This window comes from Aspergillus niger (assembly GCF_000002855.4).
Source record: "Aspergillus niger supercontig An11".
In the NCBI taxonomy this organism is placed as follows: Eukaryota; Fungi; Ascomycota; class Eurotiomycetes; order Eurotiales; family Aspergillaceae; genus Aspergillus; species Aspergillus niger.
In genome coordinates, this window is record NT_166526.1 from 616995 (window position 1) to 640080 (window position 23086).

The 23086-nt window shown below is 50.6% G+C and overlaps 9 protein-coding genes across 9 annotated transcripts; 5 read left to right on the forward strand and 4 right to left on the reverse strand.

Moving 5' to 3' along the window:
* Positions 1-427: 427 nt before the first annotated feature.
* Positions 428-1367, reverse strand: An11g02460 (uncharacterized protein; the record flags this gene model as incomplete). The annotated part of the gene is made up of 4 exons (XM_001394210.3): positions 428-499; positions 560-659; positions 714-1248; positions 1325-1367. The coding sequence occupies 4 exons, from the start codon at positions 1365-1367 to the stop codon at positions 428-430; spliced, it is 750 nt and encodes a 249-aa protein (XP_001394247.1).
* A 1524-nt stretch (positions 1368-2891) lies between these two features.
* An11g02470 (uncharacterized protein) lies at positions 2892-5028 on the forward strand (the record flags this gene model as incomplete). Its single annotated transcript, XM_001394211.3, has 6 exons — positions 2892-2936; positions 3067-3147; positions 3186-3338; positions 3505-4087; positions 4137-4220; positions 4271-5028. 6 exons carry the CDS (start codon positions 2892-2894, stop codon positions 5026-5028), a joined length of 1704 nt encoding a protein of 567 aa, XP_001394248.3.
* Positions 5029-5232: 204 nt separating this feature from the next.
* An11g02480 (uncharacterized protein) lies at positions 5233-6839 on the reverse strand (the record flags this gene model as incomplete). The annotated part of the gene is made up of 4 exons (XM_059750125.1): positions 5233-5709; positions 5766-6136; positions 6257-6465; positions 6538-6839. The coding sequence occupies 4 exons, from the start codon at positions 6837-6839 to the stop codon at positions 5233-5235; spliced, it is 1359 nt and encodes a 452-aa protein (XP_059605455.1).
* Positions 6840-7512: 673 nt separating this feature from the next.
* On the reverse strand, positions 7513-8297 carry An11g02490 (uncharacterized protein; the record flags this gene model as incomplete). Its single annotated transcript, XM_059750126.1, has 3 exons — positions 7513-7726; positions 7780-7898; positions 7977-8297. 3 exons carry the CDS (start codon positions 8295-8297, stop codon positions 7513-7515), a joined length of 654 nt encoding a protein of 217 aa, XP_059605456.1.
* A 623-nt stretch (positions 8298-8920) lies between these two features.
* An11g02500 (uncharacterized protein) lies at positions 8921-10042 on the forward strand (the record flags this gene model as incomplete). The annotated part of the gene is made up of 3 exons (XM_001394214.1): positions 8921-9247; positions 9294-9646; positions 9715-10042. The coding sequence occupies 3 exons, from the start codon at positions 8921-8923 to the stop codon at positions 10040-10042; spliced, it is 1008 nt and encodes a 335-aa protein (XP_001394251.1).
* A 752-nt stretch (positions 10043-10794) lies between these two features.
* An11g02510 (uncharacterized protein) lies at positions 10795-12436 on the forward strand (the record flags this gene model as incomplete). Its single annotated transcript, XM_059750127.1, has 4 exons — positions 10795-11224; positions 11256-11435; positions 11490-11821; positions 11885-12436. The coding sequence occupies 4 exons, from the start codon at positions 10795-10797 to the stop codon at positions 12434-12436; spliced, it is 1494 nt and encodes a 497-aa protein (XP_059605457.1).
* A 495-nt stretch (positions 12437-12931) lies between these two features.
* On the forward strand, positions 12932-15226 carry An11g02520 (uncharacterized protein; the record flags this gene model as incomplete). The annotated part of the gene is made up of 5 exons (XM_059750128.1): positions 12932-13093; positions 13375-14124; positions 14185-14667; positions 14740-14915; positions 14968-15226. 5 exons carry the CDS (start codon positions 12932-12934, stop codon positions 15224-15226), a joined length of 1830 nt encoding a protein of 609 aa, XP_059605458.1.
* Positions 15227-15632: 406 nt separating this feature from the next.
* On the forward strand, positions 15633-17332 carry An11g02530 (uncharacterized protein; the record flags this gene model as incomplete). The annotated part of the gene is made up of 2 exons (XM_001394217.1): positions 15633-16348; positions 16450-17332. 2 exons carry the CDS (start codon positions 15633-15635, stop codon positions 17330-17332), a joined length of 1599 nt encoding a protein of 532 aa, XP_001394254.1.
* Positions 17333-17719: 387 nt separating this feature from the next.
* Positions 17720-18685, reverse strand: An11g02540 (uncharacterized protein; the record flags this gene model as incomplete). Its single annotated transcript, XM_059750129.1, has 1 exon — positions 17720-18685. The coding sequence occupies one exon, from the start codon at positions 18683-18685 to the stop codon at positions 17720-17722; it is 966 nt and encodes a 321-aa protein (XP_059605459.1).
* Between the last annotated feature and the right edge of the window lie 4401 nt (positions 18686-23086).

Consider the following 23086-nt stretch of genomic DNA (forward strand, 5'->3'; position numbering starts at 1 on the left):
TGGAAGAGTTTCTTCTTCTGATCGATATTTGATTGGATTAGTATGGTGTTTTGGACTGTTGCTTGTTGGTTTCTGGTGTATGGTGGGAGGTTATATATGTAGTATCTTCGAGGTATATCGGGGTTAAGGGGGTTAACTCCGGAGAGGATCCGGAGTTTAGGATGAAATGATACACGATGGGGGCGATTGGTTAGTAGGGGACGTGAGTGCGCATACGGGATAGAAGGGATCCGAGGAGTCGTTATGCTGGGATGAGTGAATAATACGCCTATCTCTAGAGAGCATTATGGGTCGAGGGGGAAGATGATAGGGCTTTTTATAGGACAGATAGAGAACAAGCTCATCAGGTCATGTGTTAAAGGCTCTAGTATACTCTACTAACAAGCGCAACATGCAATCTCCTAGCAGCCTCCTATATCTCTACCAATTAGAAAGGAACCTCTTCCCCTCTCCAACTGATGAACCGACCTCCGACTGTTTCCCTCGTGGCGCTTGCAATCTAGTCTACTCAGTATCACACCCCAATATATAAGAAGTACAAATAAGAATATAGACTTACCAACTTCACCAAAGCCTCCGCACACTCCTTCGGCTCCGCAAACGCCTCTTCCAACCCAATACTCTTCGCACACGCATTCCCCATCTCAGTCTTGACGAACCTACGCATTTCATATCAGTACCCCAACCTCCTAAGCACAAGATAGTAAGCTCACCCCGGATGAACCATGAAACAAACCATCTCCTCATTCTCAACATGCATTTTCCTCGTCACCCAGTTACTGGCAGCCTTACTAACCCCGTATGCAGCCCCGGGAAAGAATTCCTCCTCGAGACCGCCGATACTCCCCAGGAAGCTACTAACACTGACAAACATCGGCTTCGTGCTCTTCTTCAGCATGTCATACACACCCTGGAAGAGGCGGATTGTGCCAAGCGTGTTCACGTCCAAGTGCGATTGCACAGTAGAGAGAGGGATGTTGTCGACGCGGTGGGTGGCGTCGTTGTAGTACCCTGCGTTGGAAATCACGGTGTCGATGTGCGTGATGTTGTGTTTCGATTTGAGGGTTTCGATGGCTGTAGTAATTGAGGTGGTGGATTGGATGTCGAGGGGAAGGAGGATGAGGGTTGAGGTGGGGGATGTTGGTGGGGGGTTAGTATAGAGAGAGTTCGTGGTGGGGTTGCGCATGGTAGCGATCACAGTGGTGTTTGGGAGGAGCAGGAGAGTTTGGGTGAGGGCGAGGCCAATCCCTGGATTATTTTGTGGGTAAGCTGGACGAAGAGGGTGGTGTGGTATGGGGATGAGAATAAGAAAAGTGGTGTGTACCTCTGCTGGCCCCGGTGATGAGGTAGATGGTTGGGGATGACATTGTGGGATGTGAGTTTGCGTGGGATTGGTGATGCTTGATGTGGATGGATACAGAATTGAGATGTAGAAACTAAATGAATATCTTGAGGTGTGAATGTATAGGAGAGTAATGGGGTCTGTCTGGTGGAGGATAAGCGATGCATTTATAGTTATTCGTTTTGGGGCTAGCTAAGCTGAGACTAGGGCAAGAAAGGAGCTGACGAGTCGTGACTTGTGGTGGGATACGAGCTTTCCATTCCTGGCATAGCAGTACAGTCTCTCGCTAAACCCTGTTACAGGCCTGGGTATATAGAGCACTGGATGATACAATTCTGATTACTGACTGTTCCTAGACCATAGTTGTATGTTTCAGGCCCCGCAAATCAGCTTCACCCTAAGAATTAAGTTGTATCAGTATTCGTCCATTCCATATACTACTAAATCATATGTGATATGGCATTGTTTTCTTGCCGTCGTTCTCAATCGTTTACTGTCTACTAGTTATTAGACTCCGCGCATGTCCTGATAGATGCAGAAGTGATTTTAGCTGCGATGAAGCCCACTTTCTGTATAATAAGGGTCTTGCTCGGTCTCGGTTAGGGACTATCGCAAGCCTTAAGAGGATGAGACTGCTTGGCCTCTTGAATAGTCATTGAATTCTACTATTTGATTATGGTAAGAAAATGCGTTCGCATGCTCTTCATATCGCTGCTCTCTGTACGAGTAAAGCAGCATAATTGCGGGGAAAGCCTCTATAGTCTGCTGATGAGTAAACTCCTCTCCTCTTACTCGAGCTTTACTTCTGTACTCTGAGTTTCAAGTAAACGTCCTCTGTAGGTACAATTGAACCCTTCCCAGCCCTGTCCCTCGATGCCTTGAGTGAATCTGAAGATTACGAATGAATTTATCCCGGAACCTGCAAGAATGTGCCACTCCCGGAGATGATTGAAATGTGACTGACTAAATTAGAAAGGGTTCCCCCTGAACGCATTGGAATTACATACCTGAAGCGGAGTAATGTATCTTTCAAAATGTGCTGTGGCGTGGCCCTCGGCGTCTGAGTGACAATGCACGATAGTGCAAATTGTTCGAACGCTATTGTTCTGAAATTTAATCTCCTCGAAATTGAAAGGATCCCAAAATTTCCAGATCCGTACTTGTTGTAAACTTGGGAACTGGACAGTGTCTAAGCCATCAGGTTTGCGGCAATAGTCTTTCAGTGTAGCGATCTTGATGTATGTTGCGTATATATTCCGGCGTGCTTCTGGGATTTTATCAAGGAGGTCCAGAACATCCCTACAAGTACTTGGGGAATGACAGGGCATGGGATTTCTCCATAGCCAACGCATTGCCTCTGAGAACCATAATTTGCTGACGAGGGCGCAAGAAAGGAGTTGACTACACGATCGTTTGTCGTATGAATAGAAGCACGCGAAGACCTGACTCAAGATTTCGGGAATCGCAAGCGCACGCTGAACGGCTGAAATATTAAGGTGCTCATTGTTCAGAGCCATTTCCAGGTTGTACAATGTGACAAACTGTCAGTATGGACAAATGTAAGCTAATAATTTTTGGAGATTCTAGGCGCTCCGTAGGTGATACCTTCTATCGCCACTTGGCTGATATGAATTGTCCAGGACCGGGGGAAGCCACAGATAAATGAACAAGTCAATAAAATAGTAGAAGGGTTATAAGGAAGTAATCATAGAAGTAAGTTGCAGATTTCTGGACAAAGTAGCATCCACGATGGTCTTTATCATAAAGAATGCCTGATGACAAGTGTGAATTGGTATAGAACTCAGGTCAGACAGACAATGAACTAAATAACTATATAGAACAGTTCATACAGCTAGGCACCCGCTCTGCTGCCTGCAAGAAAACATCCCTTTCATTCCTCGCAGAGATGACCTTTTTCCGGGGATGTAGAGATCCTGATAGATACGATCAACCTTGCCCCGTTTCCGATGTCCTAAGTGGACTCAGCCACATAATTGTACACAAATAAGAAAGAAAAAGTAGTACCTGATGCTGCTCGGACACAATTGGATGTCAAGAAAAGATATGTGATCTAATTCCGTAGTTCCTGGCGATTCACCTGCAGGTGAACATCCCTATCGTTGCCTTAGGCAGAAACATATTTAGCTCCATTTCGGGTCTAGCGCCACCAGCTCCGAGGCCATTCCAAGATCCAGACTCCCTTATCTCAAAGACCACTCCAACTGCACAACGCCATTACCTCCGCGTGCTGGAAAATGTCCTACGCCGTTGAAACGAAGAAGCGCAAGTTTCATCGAGTTCTCGAGTCCCTAACCAAACCGTCAACCTCCGACTCAACAAAATCAGCCACCGCCGAAGCGCCTACAACAGCTCGAGACGCATCGAAGAAGAAAGCCCGTCTAGATGCGCCCAACTTCTCACTTGCACGAAATTCACTTCTAAAGGTCGCACGCCCCAGCTCCAGAGACTCTTCGGTATCGTCAACCTCGCGACCGAGCTTTGTTCCTTGGGATCGCGAACGTTTTCTCGAGCGATTGGAAACCTTTCGTCGCGTCGACAGATGGGCACCCAAACCGTCAGCAATTAGTGAGGTAGAATGGGCCAAGCGCGGCTGGGTATGTACGGATGTGGCCCGGGTAACATGTGCTGGGAACTGTGGTGGGTCGGTTGTTGTCAAGCTTCCGGATGAGCTGGACGAGTTGGATGGGTTCGATGCCGACAAGGTGCAAGAGAGGAAGGAAGTTCGTGAGTTTTCCAATTGCCGTGTCTGCTTCGTGCTTCTAATGTAAATCAGGAGCCAAGCTTGTAGATGAATACGTGGAACGACTGGTCAAGGGGCACGGAGAGACTTGTCCATGGAGGAACAAGGGCTGTGATGGTGTGTTTTCTGATATTTGTGGTTGCCATTTCGTGAGCTGATTGTTACAGCTACTATTCATCGATTGCCGCTAGCAAACCCCGACATAGCCATTTCTGGCCTCGAAAAGCGATACTCAAACCTCATCAAGATGGCCGATCAATTGCCGGCAGCAGACGTCATCCACACGCCCGAGTCCTTCGATATCGAAGCACTCATTAAGATACTTCCAGCGAGCTTTAACGGCCCCGGAGAAAGTACGCGCATGGAAAGCATTGAGAACAACACTGAGGGTGAAAACGGGAAAGAGAACGCACATAACTCTGAGCCTGAGCCGTTTGTTCCTAGGAACGCTTTCATATTGGCATTCTTCGGCTGGGACTCTGTCCCGGACGGGACAGCTGGTTTGGTCGGCTGTAGCGTGTGCTTCCGGAGATTGGGCCTGTGGATGTACAAACCAAAGGCCAACGGGGATGAGGCTCTTTACGACTCTTTGGAAGTGGTGAACGAGCATATGGACTACTGTCCTTGGGTGAATGGGAAGGCTCAGAGTGGAACAGGACGGGCCACCGAGAAACTAGAAGGCCTACGTTCCGGCTGGGAGCTGCTGGGCCAGGCACTCAATGTGCGCCATCGTCGACTGAATCGGTCGACCACCTCGGGAGACAGTCGTGCTGTCTCTGAGGTACCATCCACGGATGAGCCCGTGGTGGACGATGTGAACCCAGAAGTTAAAAAGGCCAGTGACCGGGAATGGTGGGCCAAGTTACGCCGCATGCGACAGGTCTTGAACGTCAGTTCGCCTAGGAAGAAGCCGACTTCGCAGTGATATTTTTCATCATTCTGTACTTCTGCACATGATACTCCTCATCTGGTTGTTAATGCAGCGTGGCGTTTGGGCATCATGTCTATCTTCTCGATATCCTTCATTCCTACATTAGTTATTGCTATAGCGAGCCTTTGTCATCCGCCTCGATAAATTAGAATACAGCCATACTCAATCAGAGAAAGATCGGAGAACAAAAGTTATCATTTACTCAACGACATAAGAAGCATTGCTTTGAAGCCAGATGCACAACCCGCCAAGCGTAATTAAGCTGAAGATTATAAGCACCCATTGAATCTGCTCTCTCTTTCCCTTCCGCCTGTACATCTCCCAGCCCGGTCCTGAGCGCCCTGGCAAAGGCAGAAAAGAAACAACCTCTGCATCTGCCATTACTTTCGATGCCAGGTCAGCAGGAAGGTTGCCAGCATAAGGAGCCCAATATCGTCCAAAGACGGTGTTGAGGATGCCATCTCGGGCCTGAATCCGAGAAACTGAAGCCGCGGTGCGACACATGCCTACCATGCGAGAGTATCGAGTCTCCTGATACTGCTGGAGGAGATGCTGAACCTGGGAATTTGACGGTTTGCAAACTCCGCGGGCGTTGATGAGATCATGTAGAAGGGAGGAGAGCGCGGCAGCATCCTCGATGGCACAATTGGCTCCCTGGCCAAAGTTGGGCGTCATCTGATTGCAGACTAAGTAAGCCGAACGATATCACTTCAATTCTCTTAGCCACGCACCTTGTGAACGCTATCGCCGATCAACACCATCCTTTCATGGTGCCACGTCTCAAACAAACCCTCCTCCAGCGCTGTCATTGAGGATACCTCTCTGTTTTTCCACAAATCCCCCACACAGATGTCTTTCCAGAACCGCACGTGCTTGACCCGTTCGAAGAGCTGTACGGCATCCTCGTCTGAGAACCGCGGGACATCAGGGTAGACGTACTTTCTATCCAACTTCTGGATCACGAACCAGAACACCCGACCATGTCTGCCGTGGATTGTCAGAATGGATAGATGGTCATAGATCCCGTTGATCTGTTCGCTTATCTCGAGCCCTGGGATGGCCGACGAGATTCCGAAAACGCAGACATATTCAACAGTCATGCCTGCTTATGTTAGTGTTGATTGCACCCAGCACAAAGAAGGTGAGGGACGGCAGATACTTCTTCTTTCACGCCTCGAAACAGATGCAGGCCGATTCTCCCCGGCCATTTTCCAGATCTCACTTCTCACCCGACTATGTACGCCATCCGCACCAACCACGAGATCCACCTCATACTCTGTCCCATCAGCCACAGCAACAGTAATTCCATGCTCCAACTGTCGCACTTCAACTACCCTTTTACGGGTGAGAACGTTATGTTTCTTTGTCAGACCCTCATATGCAATTTGCAGGAACTTCTGCCGGTCCAAGAACGCAACCGGATATCCGAACCTATAATCTTAGCCACAGCACCGTCTCTCTTCTTTGTTCGCATACTGGTAAACGCAGAGACTATTGACATACCTATCGCCCAAAACCTTCGGATAGACGTTGCTGAAGCAGAACCCATCTGGATAGCTAATATTCGCCTGATGCAACGGCTCAATCACACGCTCGATCTCCCCAAACAGGCCCAGTTGCTCGAGAATCCGTCCGCCATTTGGCATAATACCTATCGAGGCACCAACTTGCGGGGCAATATCGTCTCCTTTTTCGAGTATGAGGTACTCAATATTGGCGCGTTCCAGACAGTGCGCAAGGGTGAGGCCTGCGACAGAACCGCCCACAATAAGGACGCGAAATTGAGGTTGCTGGGTATTGGCCATACTTGCGGATGTCGCCAGTAACCAAGCCTCAATCAAAGGTAAGGCTCACTTATGGTATAAATATCGTGTTGATACCTTTACCTCAAAAGAGATTGCACCTAATGCAGAAAGATTCCAAACTGCACGGTAAGCCAAGTGTTTGCTATTCTCACTGCTGGAACGAATGACCCTCAAGCGAAATCCAGCACTGCCATTGTGGCAGAACTGCGTAGTCAAGCTACTTCGGCTTATGCAAGCCAGTCTCGTGGTACATGCACTTTACCAATAGTTGCTGTGTGTCACAAGCGTGGCTGTTCATCATGCCATCGTCTACTTGCAATCATAAATGGCAGAAAGGTAGGTATGCCTTGCTTTATTCTACACAGCTTAAAAGGACAGCCACATGTGTCAAGATAGCATATACACTGCTTTATCCTGTTATTAAATGCTTTTCTTCTGCCGGCCCAAACCTGTCTATTGCATGACACGCAGAAATTCCGTTCTCGTGACAGCACTACAAGCAGTGGTACAACACCGTGAACTTTCTCCGCCATGCCGCCAGAATAAATAGCTGTGTGTTGCACATGCGACTATTTTCATACCGTTCCTGGCTACCAATTCCGGTGATATGACATCTTCCCGCAGCTTATTCCTGTCTGATGCATCTATTACGCACAATCCCTCAACAAAGCATCTATCTCTCCTTGTGCTTGATTCCACGCTGGGAGCTCTTCTCTTGTCGCTTGACAGAACAGAATAACACGCCATATAGGATCTCGAAGAGAAAGAACATGGCCACGGACCATATCACGAGTGGGCAGTTTATATACGAAAAAGCCTCCCACCAACGAAAATATCGAACAAGGGCAAAGCCAATGGCTGACGTTGATCCAAAGAACCTCGAGATCCTAGTGAACGTTCAACACAACTGATTCTCAAACCAGGTCAGACAAATACTTACCATAGCGTCCACGATGCGCCTCGGGTGTTTCCGCGACTCAATAATTGAAATACATTCCCTATGCTAATAAAGAGCTGACATGCAATTGCCCCCCACGTATAGGCTTGTGCAGGACCAACCTGGGCAGTAAGAGCCATATGCCCACTCAGACAACAAAGTGTTGTTGCTGCGAAGACGAGAGTCATATGGTTCCTCACAATTGCAGAGTGGTGCCATTCATTTGGGGCATTCTTGATTCCCGCGTAGATAACTCCAAGGTCGAGTGAAATGCCAACAAGAAAGGCAACCCGCTCGATAATGCCTTTGGCAGGATACATTGTGCAGAAAACAATCTCCCAAGCAAAATTGATGCAAAGGCCCCCGATGGTCATGCAGTAGGTACGGTCCCGGAACGATGTGTGAATCATTTCCACATAGTGAGCAACCCAGCCGACAGCCATTCCAACAACGAAAATATTGGCGAGCCATTTAAGCTCGTTATATTCCTGAGGAGCAGTAGAATGGTCGAAACCATCCATTAAAGCGAAAATAAGAGGCACTTCAATGCTGAATGAATTTGGTCGCCGTTGAGATCTGAGTCACTTGTCTCTTGCATGACCTGAGCGTGCTTATATAGTGAGATGACTTGCGGTCAGCTAGTGATACGGCGCCATGGTTCTGTTCTGCTGACGGTACGCCATGAAGGTCTGTCAGTCTCCATAAGTAGACTGATGTCCGCACCAGGTAGGACCACCAGGAGTCTCGGTAATTATGTGTCACCAGTGCGCTATTCTCAAGCCCTTCAAAGCCCTGCAAGACAGCCAGGGGAGTGCACCAGGCTTCAAAGGCTGTATCTCCTGCCGTGCCGCTAAAGCATGTCGCCATACCCAAATGTCAGCTTCTATCAAGAGATAGAGTCAGGCAACAACCGTTCTGGCCGGCTCGACCGCACAGAAGGGGAGATGGTGTAACTTGTGCGAGAAACAGCTTGTGCAGAGGAGAACCCTGAGCCATTGACGATGAGTGTACGGCTGAAGTATCCTGTCTATAGCATACATATATAGACAGGAGAACGTCCCTTTGCGAGCCCATTGGGGTACCGCGCTGTCATCCGTTAACCTTCTTATCCCTGCATTTCGTCCCACTCAGGAAGGACCGAATCATGGCGGCACTGCCGGACGTTGCCTCCATTCCCCTTCCTCTGGTGGCAACCCTGGGAATTGCCCCTCTAGTTTTCTATCTCGTCCTTGATAGATTTGGCCCTTTGTGGCCAAACTCCAAAACTTTCTTGATTGGAAAGAAGAAGCCGGAGACCGTGACATCCTTTGAGTGCCCATATGCCTACATCCGGCAGATCTATGGGAAGCATCACTGGAATCCATTCGTGCAGAAGCTGTCTCCAAGGCTTAAGGATGAGGATCCAGCCAAATATAAGATGGTTCTAGAGATAATGGATGCAATTCACCTGTGTTTGATGCTAGTTGACGATGTATGTATACCGTGGGCCTATATAAATACACTCTAACATCAAGCAGATAACCGACAATAGCGACTACCGAAAAGGCAAGCCAGCAGCTCACCGGATATATGGCCCTTCAGAGACAGCAAACCGCGCTTACTACCGAGTCACCCAAATTCTCAATGAGACTGTGCAGCGGTTCCCCAAGTTAGCCAAGTTCCTGCTACAAAATCTGGAAGAGATCCTCGAGGGCCAAGACCTGTCACTGATCTGGCGACGAGATGGGCTGGGTAGCCTTTCGACCGTTCCCGAGGAGCGAGTTGCAGCCTACCGCAAAATGGCGTCATTGAAAACAGGGGCGCTATTCCGGCTGCTGGGGCAATTGGTGATGGAGGACCAATCGATGGACGGGACGATGACTACTCTTGCGTATGGCTCGCTTGGTTTATTGCATATCACACCAAGTCTAGCTGAAGCTGAAGCTGACCTTGAGATAGGTGGTGCTCTCAGCTGCAGAACGATTGCAAAAATGTCTACTCATCCGAATATGCTAAGGCCAAGGGAGCACTTGCAGAAGATCTGCGTAATCGAGAGCTCTCATATCCAATCATTCTCGCGCTGGAAGCCCCCGAAGGGCATTGGGTCGCCAGTGCATTGGAGACCAGCTCACCGCGCAATATCCGCAAGGCACTTGCCGTGATTCAGAGCGAGAGAGTGCGCAATGCTTGTTTCAGGGAGCTCAAGTCGGCGAGTGCTTCGGTCCAGGACTGGTTGGCTATCTGGGGACGGAACGAGAAGATGAATCTAAAGAGCCAGCAGACATAGCTTTTCAGTGTTTTGAGGCATACAGTTTCTCTTATGGTTTGAGGGTTGAGAAATCATTCTTCTTGAGATACGTTCTGGGTTTAATTTGTGCTATACATATAGGGTTAGATCAAAACAGCATATATTAACATTTATACGTTGGAGTCCAGTTCATTCAATGAGCAATGAATTGGTGTGCGATATTCCTGTCATCGTCAAAACTTACATTGACCCTGGAATACCGTCCAGCCTGCTTCGGATGTAGTAATGCCATATATATAGTCCGAGCAGGTTGTGGTAGCATCAAGCAAGCCACAGAGGGGGTACGTGCATGAACCATGTTACAATTCGGACAACCATCAGCTGGTGTATCCCTGCTTCGCCAACACATCTATCAGACGTAGGATTCAGGACAGCCTAGGAAATCTGATTGATGCTGGCGCTGCGCTCACCGCAGCCACTATTCTTTCTACTCGCTTCTTCGCGACAGTGCTTCGTGTTCAATGTCTATGTACAGGGCCTCTAAGGCGGCGTTCGCTTCATAATCAACCTATTGTGCACAGGCTTACTGTGCTAGAGCTAATCAACAGAGCTTATGCATGGGCTGTCATACCTGCCATAATGTCTCCATACCCCATATCCACAACCAAACAATCAGGGGTTACTTCCCTTCCCTATACTATTATTGATCCCCTATACACTCCCCTACCAAACAACCCATCACTTTATTACTTTAAGCCCCCATACCATCTTATCCCACCAAAAACAACACGATGACCCCACCCCTCCTCCCAACATCCCTCATTTCAGCCATCCTCGGCATCACCGCCCACCTAACATACTTCATCCACGCCGACCTCGAGAAGCACGTCGTCTTCCTGGTCAACTGCCTCATCTTCTGGCCCTCACTCGGTCTAATAGCCCTCTTTATCCTCGGCTATAGAGATATTTCTCAATGGATCGGACCAGCAATACTGAGCTTTCACTTCTCGCTGTTAGCTTCCATAGTCATCTACCGATACTTCTTCCACGCGCTGGACGGGTTTCCAGGTCCAAAGCTGGCAAGGATTACAGCGCTGTGGGATTTCAAGAATACGGTGCTGAATGCGAAATGGTATATCAAGGTGAAGGAAATGCATGGGGTGTATGGGGATGTTGTCCGGATCAGTATTCCTCCTCTCTTCCACTCTTCCCATGTGATTTGTACAGGGCCAATTGATTGAATAGAACCTAGGGAATTATCCATCAACGACCCATCTGCGATCAAAGATATCTACGGCGTGGGGACCACATGCGTCAAGGGACCGTTCTACGATCTACATTATCCGCATCGATCGCTGCAAATGGCGAGAGATAAGGCGTTTCATTCGAAGAGGAGGAGATTGTGGGATCGGGGGTTTACGTCGAAAGGCAGGTTTGACATGCATGTTCTTTGAATCTTATATTGACTGGCTGCTGTAATGACTAGCACTCGCTGGCTACGAACCGTATCTTCTGGAGCACTGCAAAGATATAGTCCGGGTTATTGAATCTCGATCATCGCAAGCACAGGAGGCGACGGCACTAATTGATGGCTTTGCGTGGGACTCGATGGGGATATTTGCGTTTGGGAAATCGTTCAATATGCTGCATGGGGAACCGCCAAAGATGCTGCAGATGATGAGGATGATGGGGCGCGGGGCGAGTGCCTTATTGAGTTCGAGCTGGCTGGTTATACTCATGAGGGGGATGGTGGGAGTGAGGCGGTTTACGGATAGATGGTTAGAGTGGTGTGCGCAGTGTGTGGAGGAGAGGAGCAGGGTATGTATGTTTGCAGTTACTGTCTCTCTTCAGTTGTGGATGGTATAGGCTGATGTGTTTCAGGTCGAAACTAATCGCCGGGATCTCTTCAGCTACTTGATCGAAGAGTTAAGCTCTGAGGGAGACCAGTCCATAGGTGGCGTTGACGGGGATCTTGTTCGCGATTCAGAGCTCGCTATTACGGCTGGCAGCGACACCGCAGCCAGTACCCTCAATGCTCTGTTCTATCTCCTGGCACGACATCCGGACAAGCTGCGCCGGCTGCAGGAGGAGATAGACACTGCTGTTCCAGCTGATGAGGAGCTGTCTCATGCGGCGTTGGTGAAGAAGCCGTACCTGGAGGGGTGTATAAATGAGAGTCTGCGTCTTTGTCCGGCTGTCTTGAGTGGATTGCAGCGTGAGACAGGACCGGAAGGGCTCCGAACAGCGGGAGTCTATATTCCTCCAGGGATGATAGTGTCTGTGCCGACATATACGGTTCAACGAGGTAGATCATTAACCTTTCCTGTGAAGATAAGAGCTGATTTCCTTTCACGAAGACCCGCGCAACTTCCCCCGTCCAAACGAATTCATCCCAGAAAGGTGGTCCACCCAGCCAGAGCTAGTCATTCATAAGGAAGCACTGAACGCGTTCTCAAGCGGCACGTACTCCTGTGCAGGAAAGGCATTTGCGATGATGGAGATGCGACTGCTCGTTTCCACGATTGTAAGGCACTTCGACATTGAGTTTCCACCAGGGGAAGGACAAGAACCGCTAGATAGATTGGGAGGAACGGGGCCATTAGACTGTTTCACAACACATATTCCAAGGTATCATCTACTCTTCAAAAAGAGATAGATAGATAGATAGATTCCAATACAGTGTTATGTTACCCGATATTGAATAGTAGGTTGTCATGTAGTGACCGTAGGCATCTACCGTTACTGTTTCACTCCATTCACAGGCCGCATCCGGCCAGGCAGGAAACACGGTTAAGGCAGGGGTTTCAACCAAGGAACTCAGCTTAAGCAGCACGAATTCCGTCTGACTTCAACTGCTTTGTCCCTGTCTAACTGCTACTCCCTTCATGGAGGTTTCTTATTATCCCTTTACTTCCGTCTCACTTGATCATGGCCTCCAAAGAGGAAGAGCGCACAGGCCAACGGCCCAGCATCAGCATGTACGATCCCGCCCGAGACCGCTGGGAGGAGCAGCCTGTTGTTCCTGCTGAACCAGCGTCAGCTTCTGCTTCCATCGAAGCAACACCAACTCAGACAAGTGAAGCCAAACCGGTAAGTTGGTCATTTCTCTTTAAATTTAGTCCACTCGAGAACTGTCTCCCTAGTGGAGAGAGCAAGTGGAGTCCTGCAGCCCATCCACTGCGAACTAAAGTGGCGCTTACGCTCGGCGGAGGCGGTGATTACTATTCTTCCCGCAAATAAAAGACTCCGAAAGAAAATGCTCCTGCGCGTCTGTCTGTCTATCTGAGCGTGATATTTCTCAGTGTTCCATATTCTTTCCATTGCAGGATATTTGACGCTGATTGCCGATGTTTATTGGGTTTTTCATATAGGTTCATGATTCTACTGTGACTTCTACCAGTGAATCTCTTCATCTTCCTCAAACTACCACCATCGAGCCTTCTCAACAACCGGAGCAGCAGCAGAAGCAGCCTCCTATCCCGACACCTCCATCCTCTCAATCACGCCGCAAACACAAAATAAACAAAATGGGTGACTACTATCGCTCTGGCTCTGCGGATGCCTACGCTGAGCAGAGCTCTCCTGCTGCCGATAGCCACAAGCGCAAGCTAGAGGACGAGACATCGGAGCAGCAGCCACCCGCCGACCAAGCGAACGACCGTCCCATCTCCAAGCGTAAGCGTCTCGAAGAACGACACCAGAAGCTGCGGAAACGCGGCCAGGCACCTCCCTCGGCTTACTCGCGCCGCGATGGCGACGAGACAGCAGCACGCGCAGCACCACGGCCCCGATCACCCTCACCGCCCCTTCCTCCGCGGTCTCCGTCGCCGGAAGTGCAGGCGCGTCAGCGTAAACGACCCGGTGGCGGTGCGCGGCGAGGTCTCGTGGACCCGCAGACACTGCGGCGGCGACAGGAGGAGCGGGAGCGCGCGCTGGAAGAAGATGCGATGCGCAACTCGCAGAGCCGGGGAGTGACGGATATCGTGAGACAGCATTACAATGCGGTTCCGCAGCGGGGCCGGGAGTGGCGCAAGACGGAGAGTAAGATCAAGGGGCTGCGCAGTTTCAACAATTGGGTGAAGAGCACGTTGATTCAGAAGTTCTCGCCGGATGAGGAGTTCGTGGCGCGGGCGATTGGGACGAAGGACTGGGCGGATGGAACTGGGCCGCCGCCGATGGAGGAGAAACGGTTACTGGTGATTGATCTGGGATGTGGTAAGGGAGGTGATCTTGGGAAGTGGCAGCTTGCGCCGCAGCCGGTGGATCTCTACGTGGGACTGGATCCGGCGGAGGTGTCCATTATACAGGCGCGCGAGCGATATGCGGGGATGCGTTCGGGCAGGGGACCTCGTGGTGGACGGAGGGGAGGGCCGCCGTTGTTTCATGGCGAGTTCCGGTCCAAGGATTGCTTTGGGGAGTGGTTGGGGGATGTTGATATTGTTCAGCAGGTGGGAATAGATCCGAATGTTGGACCGGGAGGGTCGATGATGGCGTCGCGATGGGGTGGGGGTGGGTTTGATGTGGTGACGTCTATGTTTGCCATTCACTATGCGTTTGAGAGTGAAGAGAAGGCTCGTCAGATGCTGCGCAATGTGGCGGGGTGTTTGAAGAAGGGTGGCCGGTTCATCGGCGTGTGTCCCAACTCGGACATTATCAGTGCCCGCGTGGCCGAGTTCAATGCGAAGCGCAAGGACCGCGAGGCGGCGAAGCAGGATGCAGAGCCAGAGGACGGTGAGGTGGAGGAGGAGGCGAAGGCAGAATGGGGGAATTCGATCTATCGGGTGCGATTCCCTGGAGATACGCCGGAGGATGGCATCTTCAGGCCGCCGTTTGGATGGAAGTATAGCTACTTCATGGAGGAAGCCGTGGGCGAGATCCCGGAGTACGTGGTGCCGTGGGAGGCGTTCCGAGCGTGAGTCCATTCGATATTCCATGGAACATTGATTACGATACTAATGAAGCAGGTTGACGGAGGAGTACAATCTGGAGCTGCAGTACCGCAAGCCGTTCATGGAGGTGTGGCGGGACGAAAAGGACGATCCGGAGCTGGGGCCGTTGAGTGAGCGGATGGGCGTGAGAGATCGCACGACAGGCGAGTTGACGATGACGCCGGAGGAGCAGGAGGCAGTCAGTAAGTATACACCCTTAGGTTTTACTTCAGCTGAAGGAGAGAGTGCTAACGGGACAGGTTTCTATCATGCATTCTGCTTCTACAAGGTGTGAAGGATAAGATACATAGTATTAGAATTAGGGTAAATAGGATTTAATCGACATAATCAGCTCCATATCCATACTTGCTTCAATCCAACTATGATACAGTATAACTATCCCTATAAAGTGTAGCTGGTATCGATATGATATCGATAAGATAAACTTCCCCAAAGACCATACTTCCCAAAACAGCCTAGCGCCGTGCATCGCGTCGCGTTCCTTTCAACTTATCTTTATCCATAATCGTTATAGCCTCAAAGAACTACCAACAAAGAAACCTACACCATATACCATATACCCTCCTTCTTCTCCTCTATCCTCCTTGCCACCTATATCCACAACCCACCACCCACACCTTACCTCAATTATACACTACCACCACAACCAAATAACTCTCACCCAAAAGAAATCAACCAAAATGCCCAAACGCTCCCGCCCACCACCACCAACAGCCACCCCCGGACCAAGCGGAAGAAACAGAAACAGAGACAGAGACACCACCCCCCCTCTTCCCCCCTACCAACCCCCCACCAGCACCCTGACGACCCTATCCCACCAACCGACCACCGCACCCGCCCTCTCCGCCCTCCTCGCAACGCACACCTCCTCCACCCTAAAAACGCACCTCCAGCACGCGCAAGAGAAACTCACCGACGCCGCAGGCGAGATCAACGAGCGGCTCACAGACGCGAAAGAGAGGAGTAAGAAATCGCGGGAGAGGAGGAGGAATATACGTTCTCATACTTTGGAGAATAATAATAATAATGGTGAGGGGGTAGATGAGGAAGGGGGGGATAGTGAGGACGAGGGGATTGAAGAGTTCGAGGAGAGAGTGGCTCAGACGACGAAGGTATTGGAGGAGACTATTCGGGGGGTTATTGATGCGGAAGTGAGGGGGGAGGAGCTTGGGAGGGTTATCTCGGGATTGGAGGGCGGGGTTGCTGAACGGGTGAGGGTTAGGGGTGTGAGGAGGAGTCAGAGAGGAATTGGGAGAAGGTTGAGGGGGCATCATGGTGAGGATGAGGAGGATGAGGATGGGGAGGAAGGGGTGGATGTGGATGTCGATGAAGATGAGGAGGGCGCGGTGCCGTTCCTGGCGCAGTTCGAGGATGAGCTGCGCGGGAAGATGGAGGAGTAGGAAGGGTTGAGTTTGACGAGACGGTATGTATATCCCCATTTCTATCCCAATAATATTTTACTTCCAGGTTTATTTACTAACGGAATCATGGTGGTAGGTATTCTACGAACAACTCCTACATAGGTTTCTACAAAATCATCCACGAAGCCAAACACATCGGCGACGAAATCCCCCCTCCGCCTCATCCGTCGACGTGGTTCGCTCACTTGGAAGATCCTCATTCTCAATCTCAACCACAATCTCATCCATCTGCCTCTACCTCTACTTCAACCACTACCACCAGACAAACTAGACCCACCCGCGCTCGACCTCAACCCCCCTCCGAAGAAGAAGATGAAGATGATGATGACGAAATCGCCATCCAAACTGAACGCATATCGCTGAAATGCCCCCTCACACTCCTTCCCTTCCGCGACCCCGTGACCAGCACGAAATGCCCACACAGTTTCGAGCGCGAGGCGATATTCACCATGATTAGCGGGAGTAATCAGATGGTGCCTGATCCGAGGGGGTCATCTGGAACTGGAAGAGCGAAGCGCGTGCGCAGCGTCAAGTGTCCTGTGTGCGAGGTGCAGTTGACGGAGTTTGATCTGCGGAGTGATCCTGTGCTGATGAGGCGGGTGAAGAGGGCGGAGATGGCGGAGTTGAGGAGGAGGGAGAGGGAGATGTTGGATGATGGGGAAGATGATCAGGATGGTGGTGACGGGGGTGGTGGTGGGGGGAAGAGGAAGAGGAGTGGGAGGAGGAGGGGGAGTGCGGTTGAGGTTGATGATGGTGATAGTGATGATGATAGTGGTGAGGATGATGGGGTGGAGAGGATTCGGGTTAAGAGGGAGAGAGGGATGTCTGTTGCTGCTAGGATTAAGCAGGAGAGGGCGGTGTCGATGGTTGGGGATGGGGATGGGGATGTGGAGGAGGTTGATATGGATGAAGAAGGGGGAGGGGAAGAGGGTGGGTATGATTCTATGTATGATGAGTGATTTATCTAGCTACTACAAGCATTCATGTTTCTATTCTGTAGAAGCATACAGAGTAGACTTATTTATTGCCTATCTCTATTTGAATCTCTGCTATGTAGTTGCAATAATCACGGGTATAATAAATACAAACAGCCATTGAAACCATCAACCATCCATCGAAACACCATCCTCCATCCACAATCATTAGGGCATTTCGATCTTCTCCTGCATCTGTTCCAGACAGTGCAACCAGATCCGCACCTGTGCAATAATCACCGTCAAACGACAGCAACCGCGGCATTTGGAAAAAAAAGTTCAAGTCAAGTAGTTGTCGACAAGCCAACAATATCATGTTGAATCAATGCTGCTACTTGGTAATCAAGTTCAGATAATCGGCCACGATAAGCGTCACCATCCTGTGGGTCTGGGGTTAGCCAAGGGCACTAGTCTGATAGAAAATGGTGGGGACACTAACGCATGAGGAGCGATCCGCACATAGTACGTTCCGAAACCGCGGTAGAACCGCAACCAGCCCTCCTCCTGGACGACCTTGCGCGCGCAATCCAAGACGCCCTTGTAGGGGAGCCGACCGGTCTTCGGATCCTTCTGCTGCTTCTGCAGGCGAGTCTTGACAAAGTCGAAAGGCAGGGAGAGGAAACTGGCAAAGAATCCCGCGATAGCGGACGCGGCAAAGGTCTGGTTCTGAGTCGACAGGCTAGTGTGCTTCTTCAGCTGCGCCTTGGACTCGGCAAAGAAGGTCAACTGGCCGACGTTGAGCGCCATGGCACGGATGACGGTAGGGAAAGCACCAGCCCACAGAGCCGGGACACCTTCGTGCTTGGAGATGCGGAAGAGCGCGTCCATGACGGAGCGGTAGTTGGCCCGCGCCTCGGGAGGTTTGAGACCGTCTGACTGCATACGCACCAGTGCCAGATCGGCCGGGTTGCCAATCATGGCGGCAATACCTCCGGCAGCTAGACCGGCACCGGCACGTTCGGCGAAGGTGACGCTGCGGTTGGCGGCTTCGGCACGCTTGTTGAGAGTCTTGCTGAAGGTGTCGAAGAAACCCAGGCGGGCGGTAGTGTAAACGGCCTGGCGCAGCAGTCCAGCCGACAGACCGGTGTACAGATCAAGTGCTTTGCCTGAGGCAATGATGTCGCGGGCCACGCCAAAGGCAGACGGGCGGGGACCGGTGCGCACACCTTCACCGGCGAGCTGCAAACGGACTTTGATCATGTCGATGGGCTGGATCACGACCGTGGCGGTCATGCCGGCCAGGCCACCATTCACGAAGGGAAGAGCAGCACGGGTGTAAGGGTGATGGAGGAAATCGACGGCGGGCTGGGGCTCTTTGGCCGCGGTGGGGGAGGCCATGTTGACGAGGAAGCAGGATTCACACCAGATCTAGAGGGTGAACGAGGGTTAATGCGAACACTTTGGAAGGTGAGGCGGATGAGACGCGCCGAACGAAGGATTCAAGAGGAGGAATACAGATGAACGAAGGATGAAACGCGAAATAAAAGACAACACGATACACGGTGTGGGGGGTAGTGGAGAGACGACCATCTAGCCATGAAAAGAATCGAGTGCCTGGCTCAGCAAAGAGAGGACAGATTTTCTTTGCCAGGCACTTTCAGCATGACCGACCGTGACGTGAGGAAACGCGGGAGGGGAGATTCAACGTACCGTGGATGCACAGCTGGGCGAAGAGGGGAACCCGGTAGAGTCACGAAAAGGCCCGACGAGAATCAGTAGGAAGTGGTGAACCGGGTTTTGTTGAGGAGGAGAAGTTGGGACAGTCAGATGATGGGGGAAGCGGAGGTGCAAGGCGACGAAGAAGTGAGGAGGCGAGAGTTGGCAGTGAGTGAATGGATTAATTTGCAAGGTTGTACAACTGGAGGCAAGTGTCTGGGTGGGTGATTCTGATACTTATAACCTGTGCATGAGTTGCATGAGTCAAGGTAGCATTCACGGGGATTCGATGATGTATTTGTATGCCTTCGATTCCATCCGAGAAGCCGACCAGGGAAACAAGCAGTATCTACTTGATTGACTGACAGTCGAAATCTCTCCAGACTGGGTAACTATTTCCATCCCCACTTTTGTTAGCCGATGCCAAACTTAAGGCCCGAGCGATCGATGAGGATTTAGTAGTATTTGGTAGTATACCCAGTCAGTAAGTACTTGCTGCACGATGCCGCCAGCTGGAAAATGCGGGGTTGCCACGTCTGATGTCCTTTTTTTAATCATGTTATTTGTGTCTTCGATGAAGTTGTTCTCTTCTCTATTGATGTTGTAACTCTACTTCTTCTTCCAATAACAGTAATATTCTTTGAAAACTATCAGTGTATTGCAAATATCCAGAAATCCATACAAACAGCTACTAATACCAAAACGTCATGGCGGGGAATAATCGTCCATCATACATAATTACCGTATCTCCCCACACCCCCGCTAAACCCCATCGGGACTAACCACGAGAACGGTCCGGTTTGCGCTGCTTCTTGCCGCCTTCCCGAGGTTATCTCTCCTCCTTCCCCAGTCTTGACTAGCGATTAGTCATAAATGCTGTGAATGGGAAATATTCCCAAAGCTTGGTCTCGCCGATCAGTCTAAGGTAGGTACTGTCTGTCCCTTCGGAGATATCTGGTCATATAACATATTCTTTTTTCGACGTCAACACCGGTATACCAGCTACTATGTAGTAGCACTGCCTGCTAGAAACAAGACAGTAGACACATGATATCACAATATCATCTACAAATAACAATCATGCATCCCCGGAATAATCATCTCCAGATCCCATCCTAAATGCTGCATTATCTCCTTTCCACCGATTCCTCCGACTTTCGGCCCTTCTCCCCCTTTGTGTCTGCCACTGTCGGCCGGAGAAGATCTCCTCCGTCCTCACTTCAGTGACAAAGTGATGACTACTCAGTGGCGTAGCAACTATCTCTGATCGAATAGCAGGATGCCAGTCAAGTAGCCGGGAACGTGGATGACTCGGTTGGCGGTAACTTGTTGGCTATATCCCGGAGCACTGATCTCCTAGTCTCGTACTCCTATGTTGGGAATCTACATCTACCTACAACAACAGACCCATCAAAGCTAGTAGACAATACACGCGGTATCGTAATTACAATTCCAAAAAGGGTCCTCTCGATCCCCAACTATTCCAATAAGACACCCCTTTTCTCCATACTGAGTACTAGATAGTGGATGGACTGGGGCGACGGATACCTTCGCGGCAACCGCTCCCCCCTGGCGGCAGCACGTCTCGGGATCCCGGAGCGGGCGAGGCGGGTATCGGTAGTCGCGCGCGGTGAGATTCATCTCTAACCCTCGGGTACTCTCCCGGGACAGGATCCAGCAAGGAGTAATCATCAGCTTCCTGACTGGCTGGTTACCCTGTCAGGAGGTCCAGGCCCCCAGCCGGATTAGCTACTGGGGCTTAGACTACGATCCTGTCTGTGGGGACTACCTGCCACAAGCGAGCTGCAAAGAAAACAGCCGATTCTCGCTGGAATGCCCGTCTCATATCGGAACAATTGTCATCTGCATGCTATCACCTACTGATCTGGCGGCCTATATTGCTCCTTGTATCCGGCGGAATAGCCGACTTGGTTTGTCCTTTGCTCTGTCTGCCCGCGCGGCCCAAATGAAGGATCGTCCCTCGTTTCTGGCTGATGATGTGCTCGTAGAGTTCAAATTCCTGCGAATTTGTTCGCCCAATGCCCGCTCCCGCGTGTCTGTTCGGCGGCCGTGGCTGGCCGTCAAGAGTCGTAGCTCCACATGATGCTCACCAGCGCCAGCTAGAGCTCTAGCTGCGCTAGATGTCGCCTGATGCACGCGCGCGTGCGTTGCGAGATCGTGGATGCCACCGAGATAACGCCGAGTTTTTCTGTCCTTGACTCTGCTCCGTTGAACAGCCATCTCTTGGGAAGATATTCGTCCAGGCGAGGGAAATACAACGGGTTGTGGTGGATGCTATAAATGCTTGTACCGACGCAACACCCGACTGGAATCATGGCCGTCCACTATGATTGTGTCGCCTTTCTCGACCGGACGGTACGGGCATCTTGCCACGGCCGGCGAGTTGCGTAGGGTCTCCTTGATGCAGGCTTGGAAGTATGTGCATCGCTGCATCGATTGGCTGCTGCGGATGTCATCCGGCGTGGGAAACACGCTCCATATTTTGTGCGCCAGTTTCTCGTATGCGGTGCTTAGATTGCCAGGTAGAGATTCGCGCACAGACTGACGGGAGTGAAATACGAACCTGGGTATATTAGTGTTGATCATCTACCGAAGCGGGAGACCTACCAACAGCCAGCATTACTGATTCAAAATATACATCTGCATCAGTCAATCCTGGGCCTGTGGCACTGTCGTGGGCCTTGGTCAACCAACTGAAGACGTGTCCGGACATACTCGCCGCGTCCGCCATCATGCCATTGACCAGCCGATGATATCGCTTCATCCCTCGAACATCCTTGAACAACTTCTCGCCCAGCCGACCGAGAAACGCCTACAGCGCATACATTAGCAGCAATAATCGCTTCATCATCCCCAAGGCACCGTACACCGTACATTGGAAATGCTGGCTGCCAAGCAGATTACCGGCCTTGCCGAATATAAGATCGGTGATCACGTCGAAGGCAAAGTAGCTGCACTATTCCGACATGGTCATGGGTACAATTGCGCGAGATAGAGGGAATCGCGGAACTTGGGAACATGCGACAGATGATTCGGTTCGCATTCCCACATAGTGGTACTTGAGAAACCAGGTCCGATGGTTTTAGTCCGTTTGGCATGTTCTTTTGGACTCGTCACGGTTAGGAGATTCTTCGTTCCCACTTGGATTGCGGATGTCAGCTACATTTTCATCAGGATCAAAATGAGCAAACAGTAATAAACTTACACTGGCAATAATAACGCCAGCTCCCACTGGGATTTGAGAGAGGATGGAGAGAGGAAAAGAGGCTGTCTATGATGTTGTTGTCTTCAAGCCTTTCTCATGGCGACAGCATAGATGCACTATGACAGATATCTTTCACTGAAACTCTCACCAAGCAGAGCCCGTGGTTCGCTTGTATGCGGATCCTCTGGGTTTGCCATTGTGAGAGGGGAACTTTCATCAGTAGTTCTAATGGCAAGGCACGTCGCATGTCATAAAGTATAGGAAAAGCAAATTTAGGCCACACATTGGAGAGTCTCTCCTTGGAAATTAAAGTGCGTCCGTTGATGCAAGTCTACAAAGTTCAACGCGTCAGCGTGCAGCTAGCAGCTCTGATTCGTGCAACCGAATAGGGTGAAGGGTGGGCAGTGAATAATTCGCATTTCCATGAGACTGTTGGACTTCCTGACACAAGATCGGCCATTATCATGATAATTGGTAGAGAGGTGCGTGAACCATGTCGCGAAGTGGGTGACAGACCCGGAGTTGGACCGGAACCTGGACTGTCTTTCTGCTGGTGGTGTCAGAAGGTAGATTGCTGATGCTTTGACTCTAGATCGTCTCGAAACATAGATTAGAAGTATAAATCACAAAAGGTTTACGGTCGGGGCATCACAGCAATCAGTTGCAGATAGCATACGGATGGATGGCAGGCAGCGTTGCGGAAAAGCAACGAGCGAGTTGCAGACGCTAAACGGCGATCACATGTGGAGCAAGGATCGACCCCCTGTTCATCCCCGTGACCCGCTGTGGATTCAAGGAAGGCTTGCTACGGTGGTTGCTAGGATAGATTGAATACTTCTAGATGATATAAAGGTATA